The sequence below is a fragment of the Oculina patagonica genome, chromosome 2 (assembly GCF_052425735.1).
Source record: "Oculina patagonica isolate OP01 chromosome 2, crgOcupat, whole genome shotgun sequence".
NCBI classification, from domain to species: Eukaryota; Metazoa; Cnidaria; class Anthozoa; order Scleractinia; family Oculinidae; genus Oculina; species Oculina patagonica.
Window position 1 is genome coordinate 11670082 of NC_135759.1, and position 22328 is coordinate 11692409.

Genomic DNA, 22328 nt, shown 5'->3' on the forward strand with positions numbered 1-22328 from the left:
ACGTCAGAATTAATGACGTCATGGAACATACAGCGATGTGAAGTATTAAAGTTCAATTACATAGTAAAGTTAAACGTTCCATGGAAAAACGAATGGATTTGAAGATCAGTTAACAAAGTAATAATTCTGAGGTATGACAATTGTAACACGTCTTCTTTTGTACAATGTTTGAGTTTGCGCGCTTGTTAAATCATGTAGTCTGTTATATTAATACGCCTCCCTCCAATTACTCTTGCCAAAGAAAATGAAATGGCGATAAATTTAAATTTATTTAAAACCGATTAACTTGTCAAAATTTCAATTTAATGTTATTTTGGACCACAAAATCGATCACTAGGGAAATGCGCATTCTAACTGAACTAGCATACAAAGAAATTCTTATCGAGTCACAACTTCGCGCGGAAATCCTCAGTTACCGTGAAATGGAGTCAGTGCTGTTTGTGTTTTAGTCACTCGACAACTGAACAGGAATAATACAATGGGTGTTAGATGGTGTGCTTTTTTTTTTTTTCTTTTTTGCGGGGAAGTCGCGATCGAAGCCAGCAATAAAAAAATCTCCGCTTTTTGCTCACAACGATCGCGGCATCGCCGCGAAAGACAAAAAACACCCATTGGTATCCAGGGTACATGGATATTGGAGCAACAACAAAAAAACAAAAGCATGGAAACAAACGAATTAGTTACTCATTTTGTAGTCCCTAAGAAAGAAATGAGTTCTTGACCACAATTTGTGTGTGGAACTAATGTGGGAAAATTATTCAATATGATTATTTAATTCAACAGCCCACCACAGCGTCCCATGTCTAACATATTTCACATGCTGTTTATCGCATTTGCTTGGTGTTTACAAATTTATCTAATGGACAGTGTATGTTTTTGACGTGACAAGCTCAGCAGTGGTGTTGTGTCAATGGAATATGGACCAGAGATGTCACTGGAACAGGACATAAACAGCGAAGAAAACGAGCTCAAGGTAATGAACGCTAAAAAAGGTTTTATACTCATACACACGCCTCCCTTTCACATTTAATTTGTTAACCTGAGATGGAACTTTATATCATCTAAACTTTGGGTAATTTTTTTTCTTCAGGTCGCTATTTCGGGTGTGTCCACTGAAGAAATCAAAAGCGCGGAACAAACTGGTAAATAGCCTGTTCTAGGCATTGGGGAGCAGCGCGAGGAACGACGAGTGAAAAAAAAAAAAACAAGGGCTGGTATGCTCGCTGCTCTTCGCGGCACTAATCCCCCACTAACGACATATACAAAACCCCTGGAATAATCTAGTAGAATCTTTTTTATTCTATTTCCTTTTACCACTTAACGATTCTCTAATAAAAATATTGCTGTCGGAGTTAAATATTGCAGCTTACAATTCCTGTAACCATGGATATCTTTGGGTTCTACCAAACCATCGATTCGAAATGCGTGCCGTTAGTTTAGCCAATCAGCGACTCGTTAAACTGCATTGACTATTGTGACGTACTTAATGAGCGCGCGTGGAAGTCACATTGTCTTAGGCGAGTTCTTTAAGGCTGGTTCTCATATGATCGCCCCGATCGTCTCTGTCGGTTCTGTCATTTGCAAATAGGCGATCGAAGCGATTGGAAGCGATCAGGGGGTTCTCATATGATCGCCCCGATCGTCTGGTATATGCAAAATAGGGTTAATCAAACAAGATAATAAATCATGATCTTTTCTTTGTTCCCGCATATGAATATTCGATTTTATTCCGATCGACGCGCGTGTGTTTTTTCAAAACTCCGATATCGCTTACGGCAGCATTCGATGCAAAAGCAAACTTCGTGGCCCCCTATCTTCTCATTATTGCCGTTTTACTGCGAAGAAGCAAAAGGGAGGCCAAACGGAAAAGTAGTTCTGGGTAATACTGATGCACCATGGGACAGTTTGGATCGCTTCGATCGTCTCCCTCTGCGAAAGTAGTTCTCATATGATCGTTTCGATCGCCGCGGTCTGCGACCGATCGCCCGGATAGAACACGGGCGATCGATGCGATCGCGATCGGGTCCCGATCGTCGCAGACGTCTCTGTAATGTTCTCATATAATCGTCGCGATCGCAAGCAAACTTTTTGAAGCGACAGAGGCGACAGAGACGATCGGGGCGATCATATGAGAACCAGCCTTTAAAATCAAGAGTAGCAGTCAAACTGAATCGTTGCCAACTTCAGTTCGTTATTACGAACTTTCAGATATAACGCGTGATATGATTGGCCTATCCTATTGGCGGTATACATAGAGCGAGATAATATTTAACAATTATTGGATGAGGTTGAGCATGATAGCGATAATTATCAAGGCCAAAGTTTCTGTTATCTGCCGAAGCCGAAGGCTGAGGCGGATAACAGAAACTGAGGCATTGATAATTAACGCTATCATGCGAAAACCGAATCCAATAATTGTTTTATTATGCACATTCCTGAGCTGCACTTGTAAAGACAAGAACATGCATAGAACAGCTTTAGCACGTTCGCAAGCGTATCTTTCGTTTGAGGTTCATCTGCGTTCTTTTCCTTCAAATACTGATGAAAAACTTTCAGTGCTGACTTTGTGGCCCTTTTGGTGCTTTTTGCATCTTTGTCATCAAGAAGGAGGTTTAAATCTTCTTCTGATAGTGTGGCAAACCTTGATTTCGACTCCGCCATGGCAAAACTGATCAAACTGCTGGTTAGTGTGTTTGGTAACGTCACTTCTGAATGCATAAAACTATTGTCTGTAGGTATGACGTCACTTCTACATATGTAAAATCTAATGTCTATAGGTATGACGTAAGAGAAACAGCAAGCAAGATTTAGCTGCGTGCTTATAGCCAATCAAAATCAAGCTAGTGACACCAATGTATAATAAAAACATTTAACGTCCTTTTTCCCGGCATGTACTGTGAGATAAGGATCCTCATTTTGACTTGCCATAAAGCGAACTCGAACTATTGATAACATAACAAGCTAAAGCCCGTTGAAGCCCTGAATTTTTTTCAGGCTTCTTTATTTCCAATTGCTTAAATTGGAAATTCACTGCGATGATCATTTATCACTTTCATATACATCCGCAGTTCATATATGAATCATTTCATATACATTACATCAGTACAAACATTAACGGACAATAATAGCTCATACCTATTTTTTCTTCCGAAGGAAAAGTGTTAAAAAAGTGTTCTTCAATGATGACAGGTCTAGTATTTTAGAAACCCACCAAAGTCGTGAATACGAAATTACCAGAGCTTATGTCCCTTCAATATAACGTTATTACAACTAATCGAGTTGAAAACGATAACGTTTTGATAATTTTCAACTTGATTGACGTTTAATTATTTTTTTCTTCACTAGATGAGAACTCTACAGCTGTTGAAACTTCTCAAACTGAAAGGGAAGTGAATAATGAAGCCCTTCAACCCTCGAGGTGTGTGCAACATTTATAAACAAATTCCTTGTGTTAAAGGTATTGGAGATGATTGGCAAATGTTTGATAAAAATAAAAAAATAGATATCTTTCGGTGATAGGCTGCTTTGGTTTTTAGCTTACCGCATTTACTCGAATAAGCGCCGTCCCCGAATAAGCGCATTTGGGACAAAAAAGGTTAATAAGCGCCGCCCCCGAATAAGCGCCGCAGTCCCAAAGCGGCGCTTATTCGAGGAATTCCGTTTACTTAAAAACAGCACTATAAAGCAACTCTAAAACAAAATTGGACATTTTTTTTTCATCGAAAGCGATGTTTAGCAGTTCAAAGTGATTGTTTTACCGCTAGCCCATTAGTTTTTCTATCCAACATTCTACAAAACGTTGTTCTGTAAATATCGTGAAGGCCGCTAGCGCCACTTCTCTCAAGAGACGCTATTTTCAATTACTGTAAAAGATTAGATTCTTTTTAACGTCCAAATTTTTCAATAAGCGCCGCCCTCAAATAAGCGTCGCACTTGAGGCGTGAAAAATTTAATAAGCACCGCAGCGCTTATTCGAGTAAATACGGTAACTTTAAGCCTTGATGAGGCGATTTAGATTCACGCTTGAGTCAGGAACAGGGATAGGGATGGGGTCTTAGATGTGACGGTCAAGATCGGGGGGTTGGCGAATCAAAGCACAGCAAATGTCTGGTCAATAAATTAGAGATTAAAAAATATTGAGTTTTGTTTAGCAAATGTTGCTCCCTTTGTTTGTTTGTAGCTCTGATGGAAGTTCAGCGACAACAGGGTCGACAGCATTTCCCGTACGCCGAGTATCATCTCTCACTGATCTTCAAATATATAGAGAAGGAAGAGAGCCAAGCGTAAAAATATGTAAAAGTGAGGGAAATATTCCAAGCACCGAGTTTGTTATCTTGTTTGAAGTTTCACAAGCACACGAGCCATCAGTCGAAGATAACAGTGGTCAGCAGCTTCACACCTGCGACAATGAAGAGGAATCAAAATCAACAATTGATGAAACGGTACGCAGTTATAAATAAAAACGCTACATAATTATGAACTACCACGTTATAAACTACGTATACGTAATTACGACGTGCGATTGATCAATCAATCCATTGATCGATAACATATATTTGTGCAATCATTTCGACGCAGGTTGAAAAATGCAAACCTTCGATGAACCAAACTGACGGAGAAGTAAGAGAAGGTAAAAAATATGAAATTGATAATAGCTTAAAAATGTAATAAACAACTTCTTACCGTCGCTTACTGAACTGAGTTTTTCAGAAAACCTGCTATCATTATTAATTTTTCGAGAAGGAATTGTTCAACGGGTCATGTTTCGATTAAACCGAACATGACTTGTCAAGCAATGAAGTGATTGATAGATTGATAGACAGTGCCTGTAATATATAATGACCCCCTCTTCATCAGAATCTTTTACCCTTGCCCCCATTCTTCGTAAACGATTAAGTAAAGTTAGAACTTTTCAAGCTTAACTTACAGAACATCAGATAAAATCGCACTTCAAACGGACAAAAGTAATAATACTGCTATATTGCATTGATTATCTCTTGTCAGGACCTCAGAAACGCTATTTTAAGCATTCCGGTAGAAATGTTGCACTTCTTATAGATGCCACCATACGACACTTACGGTGATTATTGTGAGTGCCCTCACCTTGCACAGCAAATTTTCTTCAGATTTCCCCCATTAAAGCCATGTTTTTTGGCCTGGCCCATCTCCAATCTCACCAGCCCCCAGTCCCCAGCCCCCTCCTCTAGTTCATAAAAATGAATGGTCCCTTTGTTTCATGTTTTCACAGTAGTGTTGTTTGAGATATTTTGAATAGCAGGCCTTCCTTCTTCATTTGGCGGTTTGTGGCGGTATCTTTTTAATGCACTTTAAAAAATTGAAGGCTTGTGACACGTAACATGACATTCCGTGCGTATAGGGAGGGCACCTGTGAACGAATCTGATTTACGGTTTACGGTGCTTATCCTCCGCGGCAGGAAACCTTATGATAATCCTCAATTCAATTAACATTCAATTATTATCTTCTACATTAACTACTTCTCAAACAGAAAGTCAAGTGAATAATGAAGTCCTTCTTCAACCCTTAAGGTGTGTGATACATTAATAAACAAACTCCTTGAGGCATGGTTTCATTGTTTCGTATAAATAAATGATTGGCAAATGTTTGATATCACAAAAACTAGCATGCAAATACAGAGTTCCTTTTACAACTGAATAAGGGAAAGTATGTGTTAGCAAAGCTGAATATTAAAGTCACTTTTGTTGCATACTTGCTGTCTTATGTACGTTATTCTCTTAAACCAATATTATTAACAAATTTGTATTGGAGCGTTAAAAAACACATATCTTCTTACCGTTGTTCATTTTTGAACCATTTAATAAATCTTCCAGAAAAAATGAAACGCAGAGTTAGTATCTTTCTCTGTAACATATCCTGTACAAACTTAACGGCAGACGGCCAAAAACGCGAGCTTGCCTTTCATTTTGTCACCTATAATCCCTCATAAAAATAGGAAAAAATCCCACATTCACGACAAACACAAAACTACCCATTTCCCGCGTACGAACACCTAACGGCAGACGGCAAAAATTGAGTCTTTGCCTTTCGCGGGAAAAATAAACGTCACGCTTAATCTCTCTAACGTTATTAACGGTTGTCAAGAGAACAAGTTTTAGAGTGAGAGTTTTTTTGAAACCTGCACTAAATCAGTGCGAAATAAATACTGAGTTTTGTTTTTTCTTAAAATTTGCAACTGTAGGAAAAGTTCAGAGTCGACAACGTCAATAGCATTTCCCGTACGAAGAGTATCATCTCTCACTGATCTTCATAAATACAAAGAAGGAAGAGAGCCAAGCGTAAAAATATGTAAAAGTGAGGGAAATATTCCGAGCACCGAGCTTGTAATCTTGTTTGAAGTTTCACAAGCACACGAGCCATCAGTCCAAGATAACAGTGGTCAGCAGCTTCACATCTGCGGCAATGAAGAGGAATTGAAATCAACAATCGATGAAACGGTATGCGGTATGGACTATAATAGCGTAATGATAAATTATAACGGTTTGTAACTATGAATTATTATACTATGTAATTAAAAATAATTATTGAATTACAGTTGAATTCCCGTATCTCGAACCCTCAATAATTCGAGCCTTTTTCGATTCCTCTCCAGGTCATTTTCTTACTAATTTTTCCCTAATAACTAACCCCCCCCCCCCCCCACGATAACTCGAACCTTTTTCGATTTCCCTTGAAGGTTCGAGTTAACGGTACGTTATTCGTTTAACGTGCGATTGATCGATAAATTAATGTGCCAACTTATGTTTTTATCTATGTATTTAATTATTCCCCTATCCTGTACAATTATTTGAATACAGGTTGAAAACTGCAAACCTTCAATGAACCAAACTGAACCGGAAGTGGGAGAAGGTAAAGAACTGGACACGAATGGCAACTTAAGAATTTGCGTGTGCGTAATACATCAGTCAGTTTCAGGAAATTAGCATGGATGAGTGAGCTAGAATTGACTGATGCTACTGTAAACGCTCTATAAAGGCTTTAGTATTTTCTGGACTTTAAAAGCGTAAAGTTGTTACATTATTCAAAATTTGTCATGATTTACCATCTAGGAAGGGTGGGGGTAGGGGGGAGGGGTAATTCAAAATTAAACTTTCTGACGGGTGACTTATAGAGCTTTTATATCAAGTAGCAAGCGTTTAAAACAGCAACTTGATTCAGTTATTGACGCTTTTTACGCAATCTGAAGAGTGCGTTCCGTTTAACTGACTGACTGTAGACTGTTTTTTGACTGTAGTTTTACATCAGTTGTTTTTGTTTACCAGGAGACAAAATCGACACCCAAGTTAAGAAGGACAACCAATACCAAAATGCTCGTGTCATGAGGTAAGAAGCACTGTTTACATGATTTGTGAACGGGAACAGACTATCGCATATACGATTCATTTATATAATAATACCTGTTATCATAAACAAACAATTGTAACTGATAACATCTAACTAACTAAATAACTACAACAAATTTCTGTTGAGTTATTCTGGCTTGCTCTTGTTGTTTTTTATATGTATCTGGTTCCGTATCTAGCGTTTAAACTGATCGTTTTCAGCCTTGTCGCTGTTCTTTCCCATCCATCTTCTTTTCTGCTTTTAACTCTTGAGCCCAAACTCAATGACTTGTTACATTTTTCTTGTTTTAAACACCTCTACATGTCGAATTAAGTAATGGTTCAGTTGACATATTTAGCTGTTGATGTTGTATAGTCATCAGTTTATACCAGCTTTAGGTACAAAGACTTGAGGAGGCAACTCATACTCATTATGCTCTTTTTTTTTTTTTAGACCAATGCCTAACGAACAACGAAGACGTTCTTATAGTGACTCTACTTCTTTAAAAACCCCGAGTGTCTTCACTGCTGAACGTTTGAGGAAAACTCAAAGCTATACTACATTTCCTCACATCAACACGCACTCAGCGCCTACAGAAGACAAGCCCTCATCATTTGTTCACCGAACATCCTGCTTTAGAATTATGCCTCATTTATCACAAGGTTCCCTTCTTCATCAAGATTTTCCTACAGTCTCCGTTTTGTCTCTTTCATCCCAGTTTGAAAATTACCCTCTGAACGTCGCTTGTGAGGTCAGCAGTGAATCTGAAGATTCGGAAAAAGAGCTGGAAGCTGAAGAGAGCGTGCTTCATTCTTGGCGGAAGCCATCCAACAGACCAAGGTCCTATTCAGAGCCTGTTCCAATGGGACCTGAACCCCGGGCTAGAACTTGGAGCCTTCCTGATATGGAAGAACAACATTCACGATTTAAAGAAACAATACACAAAGTTAAGACATCTCCGTCGCGGCTTCAATTTCCCGAGCAGGCTTTAGAAAAGCTGAGAGAGGAGACCAGTTTATCCTCTCGAGACCACAGTTCGGAGTCAGTTAGGCGCCGTTCTTCATCGGTGATGTCATTGGTGGAGAACTGTGACAGCGATTCTGTTGATAAGTTTTTTTCATCTCAAGAGAGTACAGGTGGTGAAGAAGTAATGGGGCACTGGATAAATCGTAACCGAAGACCATCAATCACTAAACGACCATCGTTTTCTTTGGTGAAGGAGGTCGACGAAGGAAACGAAGAAGAGGTAAGGGAAACTTGTTTATTCAGAGAAAAAAAAGAAAGAAAGCTCAGACTTAACACGAAACTGACTGAACACAAACGAAGCTAAACGAGCGACGAAAATATATGTTGTCAACATTCACAATCTTACAACTGACTGGGACTCTGCTCAATAGCCTAAAATACATTACGACTGAATCTATAAAGCTGGTCCGCCAATTTAAAGCAAAAGTATTACAGCCAATAACATCGCAGAAAATGTGACCAATCAATTTTTAACGGACCTGACTTAACACAAACAAACAAGACTCTTAAGATGTCTTCCGCTCAGGTTGTCGAAACGTCAGATACCAGTAACTTTTCTTTTCAGGACTACCCTTATATCACCCGCGGACGATCATACTGTACGAACTAATAGTTAATTTCTGTCGTATGCTGTAGGATAGAGGTGAACTTCAGAAGACTCCATCGGCTGTTTCGCTTGTAAACCAAGTGACTGAGCAAGTGCTTAGTTCCCATGAAGTGGTAAGATGAGAATAAGTTTGTATCTGCACACACTTGAACCACAGTTCCCTACCTAGACCCGACAATGGTTGGAACGCTCGATACGTCAGCTGTTCAAATTCCCCAGTTTAAATTACTTTATTAAAACTTTAAATGGAACATTGAATCTAAATGAATAACCTTTATATTTTCTATTAGGACGTTTCATCAGCAAGTGGCGATGATCAGTTAACAACAGTTGAAGGTGCTGTGAAATTATGGAAGAAAAAGGAAAAGGGGAGGAGAGCAACCCTCGCCTCAATCTCCCCCCTGACAGACTGTCCTAAGTACGCATCAGAGATAGAGCAACAAGCATTCCGCAAGATCAAGAAATGGAAAGATAGCTTTGCTCTGAAACTGAACAACGTTCTAGGAGAACGATTCCAGGAAATGGCTGCTAAAAGAGAGGAAGAGTTAGCTCGTAAGAAAAAGCCGAGAGTTTTCAACGTTCCCATGAATCTGAGCGATAAAGAAATGGGACAGCTTAGAAATAAAGTGCTTCTGGAGTTGAAAAGAAAATCGATTGGAGGTAGTTTTCATGACGTTTTAGCTGACGACTACGCTCCTCCGCCTCCCTCACTACCTATTCCACGCGTAAAGTTTCCAAGAGCTTCAAGTGGTCAGAACCCCGCAGATCTAAGAGCTCAAATGATGAAAGAGCTATCTCGCCGTGTTTCGTGCGTCCCTGGCGACGAAGAAGACCTTCATTGCTACAAGCCGTCGTCTCTTGTACCAGACTTGTCAGTGACTTCACTTCAGACCAAACATCAAAATGTTGTTTACATTCCCCGTGGGATAGGAAGTAAAACTTTGGATCCCGATAGTATTCGTGACTTGTTGAGCTGGCACGAGGCTGAGAGAAAACGCTTAAAGGCCGAGCTAGAAGGATTACCGCAAGCCGAGTCGGAAGAAAAACAGGTGTGATGTAATATTTAATGCAAATGCTAACATGCTGCACACATTCCAATTGGAAAGTTAAATACTGCACTCGTTTACAGCAGTTATTGTATAAACGTAGTAGACCTCCCTTGCTACATTCTGTCACGTGAAACTTCAGGACACTTGGGAAGAGGTTTCTCATCTGAATATGTGTGTTCTACGGGGAGAAGTGTTCTCCAAAGCTGATGAGAAGAATGTTTAACAATTATTCCAAGTGATATGGTCAATGGTAACAAATGCTAACTATAGTAAGACTAAATTGTGGAACTGAAATGCATTATTGACTAGATATGATTTCAATTTTTGCCAGAGAAAAAGAAATGTTCACAGCTACCTTAGGTAATGTTCATGGAAAAAACTTATTTGAGTAACATAAAAACTTGTCTACTTCTAGGTGCTGATTGACAGAGACGATGCCAATAAAGTTCTTCAATCGATGATGAAAATAATGGAAGAAATTTTCACAGGAACAATGAAACGGTTCATGGGTTCAGGCGAGCCAGTGTCAAATGTCGACACCACATCACGTGACACAACAGGTAATGAAAACAGAGATCAAGCCACCCGCCCACGTGACCAAAATCTAGAACAATTTACTAGTCGCATACCTCAATCCTTCCTTTAAAGTGTATATGACATGAAAAATATTTTCTGCTTATTTGAAAGGCCTTTCGAAATACAGAAGAATGGCGTTTTTCTTTTCGAAAGATCTTTTTTCGTTTCAGAGATATTGACGTTTTTTGTATTATGCAAATTAGATCAGTGATGACGTCATAAGATTTGACTTTAGAAAATTGTAAAATACTAAATAAACAATATCTCTAAAACTATTGAAGCAGTGTTCTTGAAACTTGGCACCACAAATGTGCATCACAAAAGGAACAAAATGACACCCTTAGTACTGTCGCCATAGCAATTCTTTCAGCTCCAGTCTCTCTCTGTCCTGCTTAGAACAGACATAGTTCCCATATTGTCTTAATTCCCACCATCGGTTTGGCTGCGCTAGATGTTCTTGGTTTCAGACAAAAACTGGGAATTTCAGTTTTTATTGAGACAGCACCAGCGGCAAAACTGTTGTCATGGCAACAGCCCTAAGAGTAACATTTTGTTTCTTTTGTGATGCACATTTGTGGTGCCAAGTTCCAAGAACACTGCTTTAATAGTTTTAGAGATATTGTTTATTCAGTATTTTATCATTTTTTAGAGTCAAATTAAATGACGTCATCACTGATCTAATTTGCATAATACAAAAACGTCAATATCTCTGAAACGAAAAAAGATATTTCGAAAAGAAAAACGCCATTCTTCTGTATTTCGAAAGGCCTTTCAAATAAGCAGAAAATATTTTTCATGTCATATACACTTTAACGTATTTTAATTTCCACTACTTTCCACTGCACTGTGTAAGGTAACTACCATATGACTAGTCTACTATTACTGTTACCCTTGTTTATTACTTGATTCCATTAATTTAACAATTAACAGTTATGAGCTATAGTGTGATCAACTATTCGTGGTTTCCAAAAAAATGACAGTGGAATCCCGATGTCTCGAACCTCCAAAGGAAACAAAGATTGGTTCAAGGAGTTTGAAAACTCGAGGTTAAGATTGCAGTGTTAAGATTGCAGTGTTTTGACCAGTGCTGTTTTTACCACTTATCCCCTGGCCATAAATCTTCATTTCATATTTTGTCGCATCTTTTGTTTTCTCTGAAATCGCGTCCTCAATTAAGTCGACCCGGGCTAATACCCACCCGGCGGTCGTGTAAAGAAACTCTCTAAAACATCACGAAAACGCGTTGAGAGCGCCGCCATGTTTGTTTTATAACTGCCTGGCTAGACTGTCGCTAGACTTCGTCCCCAGGTGTCACTCCTTGGAAGTGTGACGCGAGCATTGTGTTATGGGATTGATAGTGCGCTTGGCGTTGTGGGACTGATGCTCCCTAACCATCTACCCCCGCGCTCCCTGTTTTCTTGCCTTACCGCGTTAACCGCCCCGGCCTGCCAGCGCCTGAGGACGAGGAAGGCTTTTCACTGTCTATCACAAAATAATCGGTGGTAAAGCGTAGCCAATCGTATTACAGCCTTGGTGACACTAGATGGTTTCTAGTAATATTGGTCCTTTATTTCGGGAGCAGGAAAATATAAATGCAGTCTAGACTTATTTAAAGACTTTTTGAAAGACTTCTAACTGCTTTTCTTTTCCACTTCTCAGAAACAAAACAGACAAAGTGTGAGGTGACAGAAGATAATATTGACGGATCTGATTCTCAAGTTGAAGCAGTAAAGGTGAATTTTAAAACCGTTCTCGTTCAACTTATAAATATACCTCAAATTTAAGATCAAAAGTTTCAAGACTCGGGATGATAAAGAATTATCATCTGTTTGCCTTTCTAAATGATGGAAACGAATAAAGAGAAAGATTCTCGGAGAATGTACACTTGTTTCGGCTCTGGCTCTGGCTACGGACGTCGGCTTCGGCAAATAATTGATCTGCTCCTCACCACTGACAAATCACGACATTTTGCTAAAACTTGTCCAATAATTGTTAGTTTTTATTCCTCCATTAAGTCATTTGACCATATATCTCGGCATGTTTCTCGGACGGGCACTATGGGCTGATACTGCCCTCCGCGGATGAACACTATCGCGTCACGTAATCAATTTAAGCCAATCAGAATCAGAGAAAATGTAGGGGTGAACTATAATGGCCGATAGTGTAAAATAGCTCAGCCATTAGGAGTGCCGTATTTGTATAAGAACACAAGTAGAATTCTACTAATCGCTGAAAGAACACAATCGCGCGTGCGTTGCTCTTAAAAGGAAAACTTTTTGGCGATTTTTGGCTTAAAAATACATAAAATATAAACGTTTGGGCTGCAACAATCCTTTTGACTAAAACAATTAGACTACTCTCCTTCTTTTTACATGAGAGAAAGTCAACTCGGCCACGCCTCGTTCACTATTCGCTCATAAAAAAACTCGGGCTTGTGGTCTAATTGTTACAGTTTCATTGTATTACACTGTAAGTTATTTTGGAATTAAATAGCAAGAAAGATTTAATGTAATAATAAATTCCTTATGCGACGGTTTTACAGATATTACTCATTAATAACTTTCTTGTTTCTCTCATTTTTCCTCGCCTCGCATAAAACAATAAGTATACATGTAAGACCTTCGAATAAGGTGTAACTTGCAGTATGTGTTACCATTTTACTCTCATTAGTACTGTAAGTACATTATCTTGACCATCATTGTGTTTAATGGTCATTTCTGAATTTTTTCAGCCGGATGAAGATCTCAAGCTAAATACTGATGTCATCACTTTGCCGGCAAATGTTAGCACAGAAACCTTGACCAGTGAATCAACTGCTGAACTTTTCTCGTCAGAATCGTCACTGACAGGAATAAGCTTCTCCTCTTCCAATGAAGCGTTTAATATTTGCGATGAATTAGACCGCGATGCAAGCGCCAGTACTGCAATTAAGGACAACGTCACCGGCATGCCAGACAACAGCAGCCTAGAGTGTCTTCCAACAAGTCTTCAGGACGACCTAGAATGTGCGGCTTCCAGTGTTTCCCATGCTAAGGGATGCGAGTCAGCGAACCTTCCATCACACAGTTTAGTATCGCGAGCTGAAGCTAAAGCGTCAGATAGCAGTGACTTTGTTCGACTTGAGAGCATTGAACTACTTCTTGAAGACAGCCAAGAAAACCTAAACAACGACATGCTAGTGACTTCAGTGGAAGCACCGAGTAAACAATTCTCAACATCTCCAAAGGCTTCTGAAGAAACAAGTTCCCGGTCCACTCCCACAAATAACTGCTCCACTGTAATAGAAAAGCCTAGAGAAAACATTAAGCAAAATGGCGATTCAGAAACCGTGGTGAACAACAAACAGAATCAGATTCGACAGCTTCAAGAGGCTCTGCAAGAGAAAACAGAATCCGAGGATCTGTTGAAGGATAGGTTGGAGTCGTTAAAAATCGAGCTGAATAGTGCCGAGAACAATTCTGATTATTGGTTCAATCAGTGCGTTAAGAAAAGAGAAAAAATCGAGCAGTTGCTTAGTAGTGCGCGAGACATGAACTCGTCCAACTTTGAGCTGCGCCAAGAGATCAATAACAAGTCTAGAACTATAAACGAAAAAGACCAGGAAATACAAAGACTTAAAGAAAGCAAGGTTGAAACGGACATGCTGCTGCAGGAGGTGAAAGAGAAACTTTCCAAAGCTAAAGAAGAAACAGAACGCCTAAAAATGTTAGTAAGAAAATTTGAAGAAGAGAAGTTACGCTCCGTGCAAGCCGACCAGATTCTCCAAGTAAAGCCTTTCAAGCCCATTACTTTGAGCAAAAAGTCTTTGGAAACCCAGAAATATAAAGGTAACGATAACGGCAAGTTTTATACGACTCATAAAGAAACGGAAAGCAACACAAATTCCAGTCGCGATGGAAAGGTCTTGGTGAGTGAAGCCAAAAATTCAGAGTTTCATTTTGGTCGAATTACCTCACTCAGTGTTGATACAAAGCAACCAAACACGGATAGTGTTAAAGATGAGTCCACAGCTAGTGGTACTAACGTTAAAAGTAAATTTGCCACTCGAGATAAAAACGGGAGAAGAGAGGTATTTGGAGCTCCCTTGTCAGATGAATCCAGTTCATTACGGGGCGGCCCCTTTACAACAAGATGTTCATTGTCAAAAGATCCAGAAAAAACTAAGAAAGCCATTAGGGAATGGCTTGGTGAGGTTATCAAGCACGCTAAGACGAAACTGTCAAGGGAGAGGAAATTACCCAGTTACAATGAAGGGCCCAGCACGGATGGAAGATTGAAACATACTGCAAGTGAAAACGAAGGTGCAAGAAGCTCACTCAGAGAAGTCGTAACTTCATATAAAGAGAAGATTTCAAAGGATGATCCACAACACCCGCAGCAACGCAAGAAAAAAGTGTCTTCCTACTCAAGAGTTCCAAGAATGAGTAAAAACGACAGACAAGAAACACCAAAGTCAAGCGAAATTGCAGCAAACGGATCTTATGTTTGGACTCGAAACGAGAGAAAGAGTGATGACAGACCTTTCGCTTTCTCACCCACGGATGCAAAGGACTTGAGCCTGGTAAAAAAGGCCGCTGATGTTTCAGCAGACACATTTGACAGCATGGAACCATTTGCTGATGTTTTTCTCACTAATTTCGAGTCAATAGAGGGTTCATTAGCTGAGGACATAGACCTTGCAGAACCATTTGCTGACGTGTTCATTCCTTGGCAGGAATCTCAAGACGTTAAAATAAAAGAAACGATGGAAACTTTAGAACCAACAGTTACTATAAGCAAGCAATGCCCTGACAAGAAAGCCCATCTTGGCGAATTCCTCTTAGCAAACGATGCAAAAAACATTACTCCCGAAGAAAAGAAAGCAGAAGCGCAGACTGCAGGTACTCAGTATACATGAAAGTAAAATGAACCTGATAATATCTGTGTATTTGCTGTGGAAGACCACGGGAAGTCCAGATTTCTAGAAAAAATATCAAAAAAGCAAGCCACAAAAGTTGCTTTCTCGGCGATCTTTGAGGAGAAGTAACAATTTCTTGTATAGTCAACGTTCGGTGGGGAATACCTGAGAGACGCAACCATCCTTTTTTGGTTAATTTGAAATTGAGATTTTACATAGAAAATTATTTTATACCTTATTAGATGTTCTCTCACGTTCTCATCACGGTGTTTACAACATTAGAAATCATTAGCAGGGCCGGTATGATACAAATCTTGCGTAGGAGAATATGTGCAATGCTGTTGGCTTTATGTTCTACACTTGGCATCCGCCATTGTCGGGTGTGAAGAAAATAAGGGAAAAATATTTTATAAATTGAGCTAAGATAGCCATATAACATGCAGTTGATAAAAAAAACTAATTAATTTTTTTCTTTAAATCTAGTTGCGACAAGTGCATTAGAAGAATTAGTAATTCGTAATTTACATCATGGTTCTTTGAAGGACGTTCATCCAGAACGGAAAGCCGAACAAGGCACAGAGGGCAACACAAATCACAGCGACAAAACCTGTGTTGTTAAAAAAGGACAAGAGAAACCGACAGTAGATAGAAAGGTTAAAACTTCCATCTACAACAGGCAATTATTTTCTCCAAAAGAAAACAGAACTCCAAAGCAGTGCAAGTTTGCTAATGCTGTGCCATCAACAACAACTCCAGTGCAAGGCTCATCTGCTACTCAGGCACGCGCAATCATTGACTCGGTGGATAGAGCACAACGACATAGCTCACTTACCGGTACAAATGAGGTTATACCATTCTCAAATGAATTTTGCACCGTTGAAAGAGACATCGAACATTTGATAGCTGAGCTGGATTCCAAAACGAAAAGCTCTGTTAAATCACAAAGAAGACAGGGGAGTTCGGCAGAGAAGGTTTTAGAGTTCAAATTGAATGATCCAAAGTTGATCTCCTCGAATGGGAGTAAAATAGTTCTTTCTAATAAAAGTGGTTTTATCGACTGTATAACTGTTGAAATCAAGCTTAACAAGGAGCAGCTTATGAATGAGTTTGCGAATGGAGAACCACAGCAACTTGAAGAGGAAAACACAACATGCAAAGCTGGAAAGGAAACACCTTTATCCACAAATAAGCATTCTGCGCCTGATAGGCTCAAACAACTTATACTACAAAGGTTAAGACAGAAAGAAAACGAAGCGTCGGTTCCATCTGAGAAGAAATACATCAGCCATGGCACGTGCAAAGAAACAAGCAGCTATGGCGCAGAGTTTATGAAGCACAGAAGAATTGCAACCCAACGGTGGATTAGTGACCTGCTAAAAAGTATTGGTAGTGTAGAAACTATAACTGAATTAACAGAAAATGATCAAAGTGAAGTCGGCGATAAAGAAAGGAAAAAGGTCAAAAGTCAAAGTGGACAATCATATTCCTTGTCGCTTACCTCTAACCTGCCTCTCAAGGCTTTGTCCTCTATGGACAAACAGAACATCAGCAAGCCAAAGACATGGCAAAGTCCCGAAATGACATCAAGACAGTCTGTTGAAAATGATCATTCAAAAAAAAGTGACACTCATAGTCTGAAAACAGAGCGACCTGCAAAAAGTGTTTCCTGTGGTCATAAGGGTCAGCAAAGAAAAGCCGAAAGAGATGTTCGAATTGCGTTGTGGCAGGAAAAGAACAGATGTCTTGGAGGAACTTTAAAAGACAAAAACATGCAAGATGGTTTGGTTGGCAAGGTGAGACAGTAAGTTGATTAGTTCATCTTGTTCAGTACATGAAGGAAGAACAATACATATGTCTAAGCTGATGTAGAAGGTAATATCCGTTTTTGGACACCTTTTTGTATTAGTATAAAGTACAGTCCAACGTAAGGGGGGGATTTCGTATTTCCCATGACGCTTTGCGCCTATTTCATTTCTTGTCCAACGTACAAGCGAGGCCTTCCATGAAATGTCGTTTAACAGACATTCTGCAAACAAAAACACCTCAAGAAACTGAGCTACATTGTTGTCGGCAAACATTATATTTTGTGGTCATCACACTTTATTTGAGTTTAAGACGGAATCCACTAGGAAGTGGTAATATTTTTAAAGTTGGCAAAAATATTTATTTTTTTTTTTTTTTTCCCTTTTAAAAAGTGAAAATTTTTTGAAATTTTTTTTAAAAATTTTTTTTTTTTTAAAATTTTAATTAAAAAAAAAAAAAAAAATTTTTTTAAAAAAAATTTTTTTATTAAAATACTAAGCAACAAGGGGGAATCTAAAGCTTTATGTGCCAGGTTACCTTTACACAAAATAATAAGTAAGCAGCTCTAAAAATAATTAAAAATAATCCCAAGTCTATTTTTTAAAATACCTGTAGTTTAAGAACTGAGCCCGGTTTATCAAAGGGTGGATAACACTATCCATCGAATAACTGACTACCCGGTGGATAGCGCAGTTCAGTAGTGATTTATCTGGTGGACAGCGTTATCCAGCCTTTGCATAACCAAGGCCTAGTGGGTAAGCCGCGCACGGCAGGTAATAAAATGGGTTTATTGTAAGAATGTTAAATGGCGTTGGGTTAGGCATATATTGCGAGAGGGCAAGGGTAACGTCACAAAAGAAGCTATGTTCTGGACACTAGATGGGAAAAGGAAACGGGACAGACCCAGAATTACCTGGAGAAGGTCCACCGAAAAAGGGCTCGCGTCAGTTCATTTATCATGGGGTTAGGCTCAAAATGCGGCACAAGACCGGTCCAACTGGCGAAATACTGTGGAGGTCTTATGCGTCGCCTGGCGCTGAAACGGCTGATGATGATGATGATGATTATTATTATTATTTAAATTTACTAGCCAACAATAATATTCCCACAGCTTCGTATGCGGCTGTAAACAACAAGTAAGGATAAAATCATATTCATAATCATGATGACTGTATTTCTGTGCTATTTTAGTTTAGTGAAAGATCGCAGTTAGCAGCAACAAGGACTGAAGCAAGTCAGTTGGCAAACCAGACAAGTAAGTTTATGCTGAGAATCAGCTCACGTTATCTCTCCGTCTCGTGCATGTCTGTTACCTTATGTAATACCGCTAACAAAAGATAAAATATATGCACCGACTGCATCGTAAAACGTCGTGGTAAAAGAATCTTACTCATGTTTGGGTTTGTTATTTTTGTGACTTATATTCACGAGTTATTCCGTTGAGGTTTTTACCATACGTGTAGTTCACAGGCATTTGAATTTGGCTCCGTGTTTCCTGATATTTTTATCTTTTGATATGACGAGAGATGTAGAGTTAACCATCGTAAACCTATAGCTAATCCTTGGCGATCACACGCCACTAGTTATCAAATAAAATTGAGGGAGTAATTTGGCCGAAAACCTGGACCACTCTGTAAGGCACTTAATAGCATATCGATCACTAGTTAAATAAAGTGATCACAGGGTGGTAAAGGGGTTACGCGTGTCACCTGATTTGACCAAAACTTAGCGCGTGATACGGTAAAACAGCCAACATCTGGCCATGATTCGTGAACTGCTGGTCCAGTATGCCGCGTGATTTGGTCATTTTAAGGACTGTGATTCGTGATTCCGGCTTAAAACTTTCGTGAAATAACGGTTTCGTGAATAAATTTAAATTAATGAACCACAAACGACACGAACTGTGAAGTCAGACTAATATTGTGTGGATGAAGCGTTCTCTCGGCTCATTGGACCTGTTTCACACTTTGAGTTGACCTGAGAACGTGACTTGCTTGTAGGCCTTTGAAAGGTAAACTCCACGCATTAATAGACTTAATACGTGATTAGAGAACTTGTCTGAAACAGTTACGTAATTCGTGATTTCAGTGTAAAATAGGCTCATGATTCGTGACTGGGATTGCCCTTCCCCTCCTATACCACACTGCGATCAGTTAGTAAGTTAAAATTAGCTTGACATCATGTTCATGGGTTATAGGACTGGCTGATGCGGCATTTAAGGATCCACATCTATCATGTCAAGAGGTGCTCAGGAAACAAGCAGAGCAGGAAAATGTAATTCAGAAATGTAAAAACAAGGTGCATTTCATGGCAGAAGAAATGGGAACGTTACAAAGGAAAAATACTGAGGAGGCGATGTTTGACAAAGTAAGTATTATTTTAATATTTCCATCTTTACCACTTGTTCTGTTACGACTGCATTTTTACCCAGACATTTTTCTCCTGGGTGAGAGCCCTAGTTTTTTATGAGCGAATAGTAGAAGGGTGAATAGTCTAATTGTATTGAAAGACACAGTGAAATATAGGGGTCAGAAATCTATTATTTGGAATTTCGATGGGTAAAGCGTGAGCAATTGTAGTCTATTCGCGTGCACTTTTGTTTGGTTTGCCATTTTTAGTTCAATCATTTGTAGATCTTGATATTCTCATCTGAAAATTATACTAGCATCGGATATTTCCCTCCATTCTTCATTTTGTGGCTGCGTCATGTAATACGTTAAGAGCAAATATCGGAAATTATTATATGGGAGGCGATTCTTCATTCCCCTGATTGGGTGCTACTTGGTTGGGATTTAGGGATATAGTCGAAATATCTTCGGATGTTTCATGGAATTCTTTGGAAATGTTCGAAAGTCCAAGGTAATCTTCGAAAATAATATGAAATTGATCGGAAATATTCCGATAATGTCATCAAAGTCTTCGGAAATGGTCGGAAATCTTCGGCTGATGGTTTCTTAGAAAATAATCAAAAAAAATACGCGTGGCCCTGGGGAAGAGGATGAATCAAAACCAAATGAGAAATTTAAACAGTATTTTAGTAATTAAAATTACTTACTAATGCATACTTTCTTCACTTGCTCAGGACCGTACTGGCTCTTGGTGTTTTTTTTACGGAGTTCAATGCGCTTGGTCCGTACTGCAATGACCTCAACAATCCATAATTTTATGAATAATGAAGAAAATTTTTTTTTCTTTCAGGGAAGGAAGATGGCTTCTGGAAAACACGTATCGTCAGTTTATTAATGTAGAATTAAAATCCTACTGATTATTGAACTGAGAGAAAAGGAAAAAGTACAGCAAGGTTGAAACTTTATTTGAAACAGCAAAACGTTCCGTTGGCATATATTTGTTTGACAGGAAAGGCACATTTCAGCATATGTGCTAATTTATGTGCTAATTCACTTGCGGTCGGCTTTTGGGAGATGTACAGATGTTAAGGTGCAAATAAAACTGACAGAAAACTGATTCAGTGTATGACCATATGCTTTTAACTGGGTTGCCAAACTTCACCACCTGAAACCTGACCTGGCCTGAAATTGTTTTATTTATTAAACATAATACCATTTACAAAAGCACAGACAAGACCTCTTGCAAAACCTAAAAACTAATGACCCCCCTATTACAATGCGACGCGCCTTACCGCACCCTGCGAGCAGAGCCTCTTTTAACTTCCCTGTGATTGAGATTTGGTAGCCCTTTCTTCTCAAGTATATCAGTGGAAAAGGAAGGGCCCTGCTCGCAGGGTGGCCTTACCGTGGCCACCCAACAAACCTTTTTGCAAGTGTGCCTCATTGCAAAGTTGAATACAATCAAATAGATACTTAATACTCTTTATAAATTCTGACGCTGACTTACTTGAGCGTAAACAACGCTCATAATGTACTCAAGACGTTTCGACCGAAAATCTTCGGTCTTCTTCGGTTGTTATCATGGCATAAAAAACGGCTTTTTAACGGTTTCACATTGTACGCGCGTGCGAGTGACTAATACAAGTACACGCGAACGCTGCGCGAGACTATGAACATTATGTAAGTGACTTATTTATATACATCAGGGATGTCTATGTGTTCATTTCCCGCATTCTGGTCCCTCTGCGAATGCCACGCTTCTAGGAAAAGCCTCTTGTGGTAATCGCCTGACTTGTCCACCACCGCTGCATGATTGAAACCCATATCATGGCCAAACGTGTTCGCGTGTTGCGCGATCTTAGAGTTTTTGTCGCAAACACGGACTGCTCTTTGATGTTCTTTAATTCGAGTAGCTAACGCTCTGTCCGTTTGTCCATAATAGGTAAAATTGCAGTCAAGGCAGTTAACTCTGTAAACTACACATCTAGACTGGAATGCTGTGAGTTTGTCCTTCGGTTTGGGGAAGCGTGTGCGTAACGTGTTAAGTGGTTTAAAGCCAACTTTGACCCCGTTGTTGCGTAGAACTTTTGAGATTCTTTCAGTTACGCCTTTCACGTAGGGTAGAACAACAAACGATGTTGCGGCATCATTTGGAGTGTCGCTGCTGTCTGAGACACGACGATTAGCTTTGCGATGAGAATCACAACTCTTGATAAACCGCATTGGATAGTTATTGTTCAGCAAGACTTTAACCACATGCTCCTTTTCTTTGCGTTTCCCTGCGCTTGTTGATGGGATATTTTTCGCTCTTTCAAGGAGTGTATTCACCACTGATCTCTTGTGTTGAGTTGGATGATGCGAGTTGAAATCTAGATATTTGTCAGTGTGCGTTGGCTTTCGGTAGACGTTAACCTGTATGCGCCCGTTCACTCTAGTTGTTGTGGTGTCTAAAAATGAAAGGCCGTCGTCACCTTCGACCTCACTAGTGAATTGTATGTGCGGGTTAACAGAGTTAAGGTGGTCATGAAACTCTTGCACATACTCCTTTTTTAGGCATACGTGGCTGTCGTCGACTTACCTGTACCACCATCGTGGAGGATGCGGGGCTGTTGAAATCGCTCGGTCTTCTACAAACTCCATGACTAGATTGGCTATGGTTGCA

General features: G+C 39.5%; 1 protein-coding gene across 3 annotated transcripts; it reads left to right on the plus strand.

Moving 5' to 3' along the window:
• The first annotated feature begins 24 nt into the window (after positions 1-24).
• On the plus strand, positions 25-20783 carry LOC144638634 (uncharacterized). Of its 3 annotated transcripts, none has more exons than XM_078497846.1 (20): positions 25-131; positions 784-973; positions 1091-1142; positions 3346-3418; positions 4181-4442; positions 4579-4630; positions 5508-5547; positions 6219-6474; positions 6835-6886; positions 7300-7360; positions 7814-8606; positions 9023-9106; positions 9284-10042; positions 10458-10602; positions 12278-12351; positions 13350-15498; positions 15999-17308; positions 18510-18573; positions 19516-19685; positions 20517-20783. In XM_078497846.1, exons 2-20 carry the CDS (start codon positions 911-913, stop codon positions 20559-20561), a joined length of 6504 nt encoding a protein of 2167 aa, XP_078353972.1. In that variant the 5' UTR covers positions 25-131; positions 784-910; the 3' UTR covers positions 20562-20783. The 3 variants fall into 3 exon arrangements, with proteins under 3 accessions (XP_078353972.1, XP_078353982.1, XP_078353989.1); XM_078497856.1 differs by having other exon boundaries at positions 890-973; XM_078497863.1 differs by lacking the exons at positions 4579-4630; positions 5508-5547; positions 6219-6474.
• The last annotated feature ends 1545 nt before the right edge of the window (positions 20784-22328 follow it).

Bases quoted from the DNA above. Each gene is read 5' to 3' on its own strand.
- LOC144638634 (XM_078497846.1), top strand. From the start codon at position 911: ATGGAATATGGACCAGAGATGTCACTGGAACAGGACATAAACAGCGAA. The intron at 7,361-7,813 runs GTAAGAAGCACT...TTTTTTTTTTAG, and splicing joins CAAAATGCTCGTGTCATGAG to ACCAATGCCTAACGAACAAC. The intron at 19,686-20,516 runs GTAAGTATTATT...TTTTTCTTTCAG, and splicing joins AGGAGGCGATGTTTGACAAA to GGAAGGAAGATGGCTTCTGG.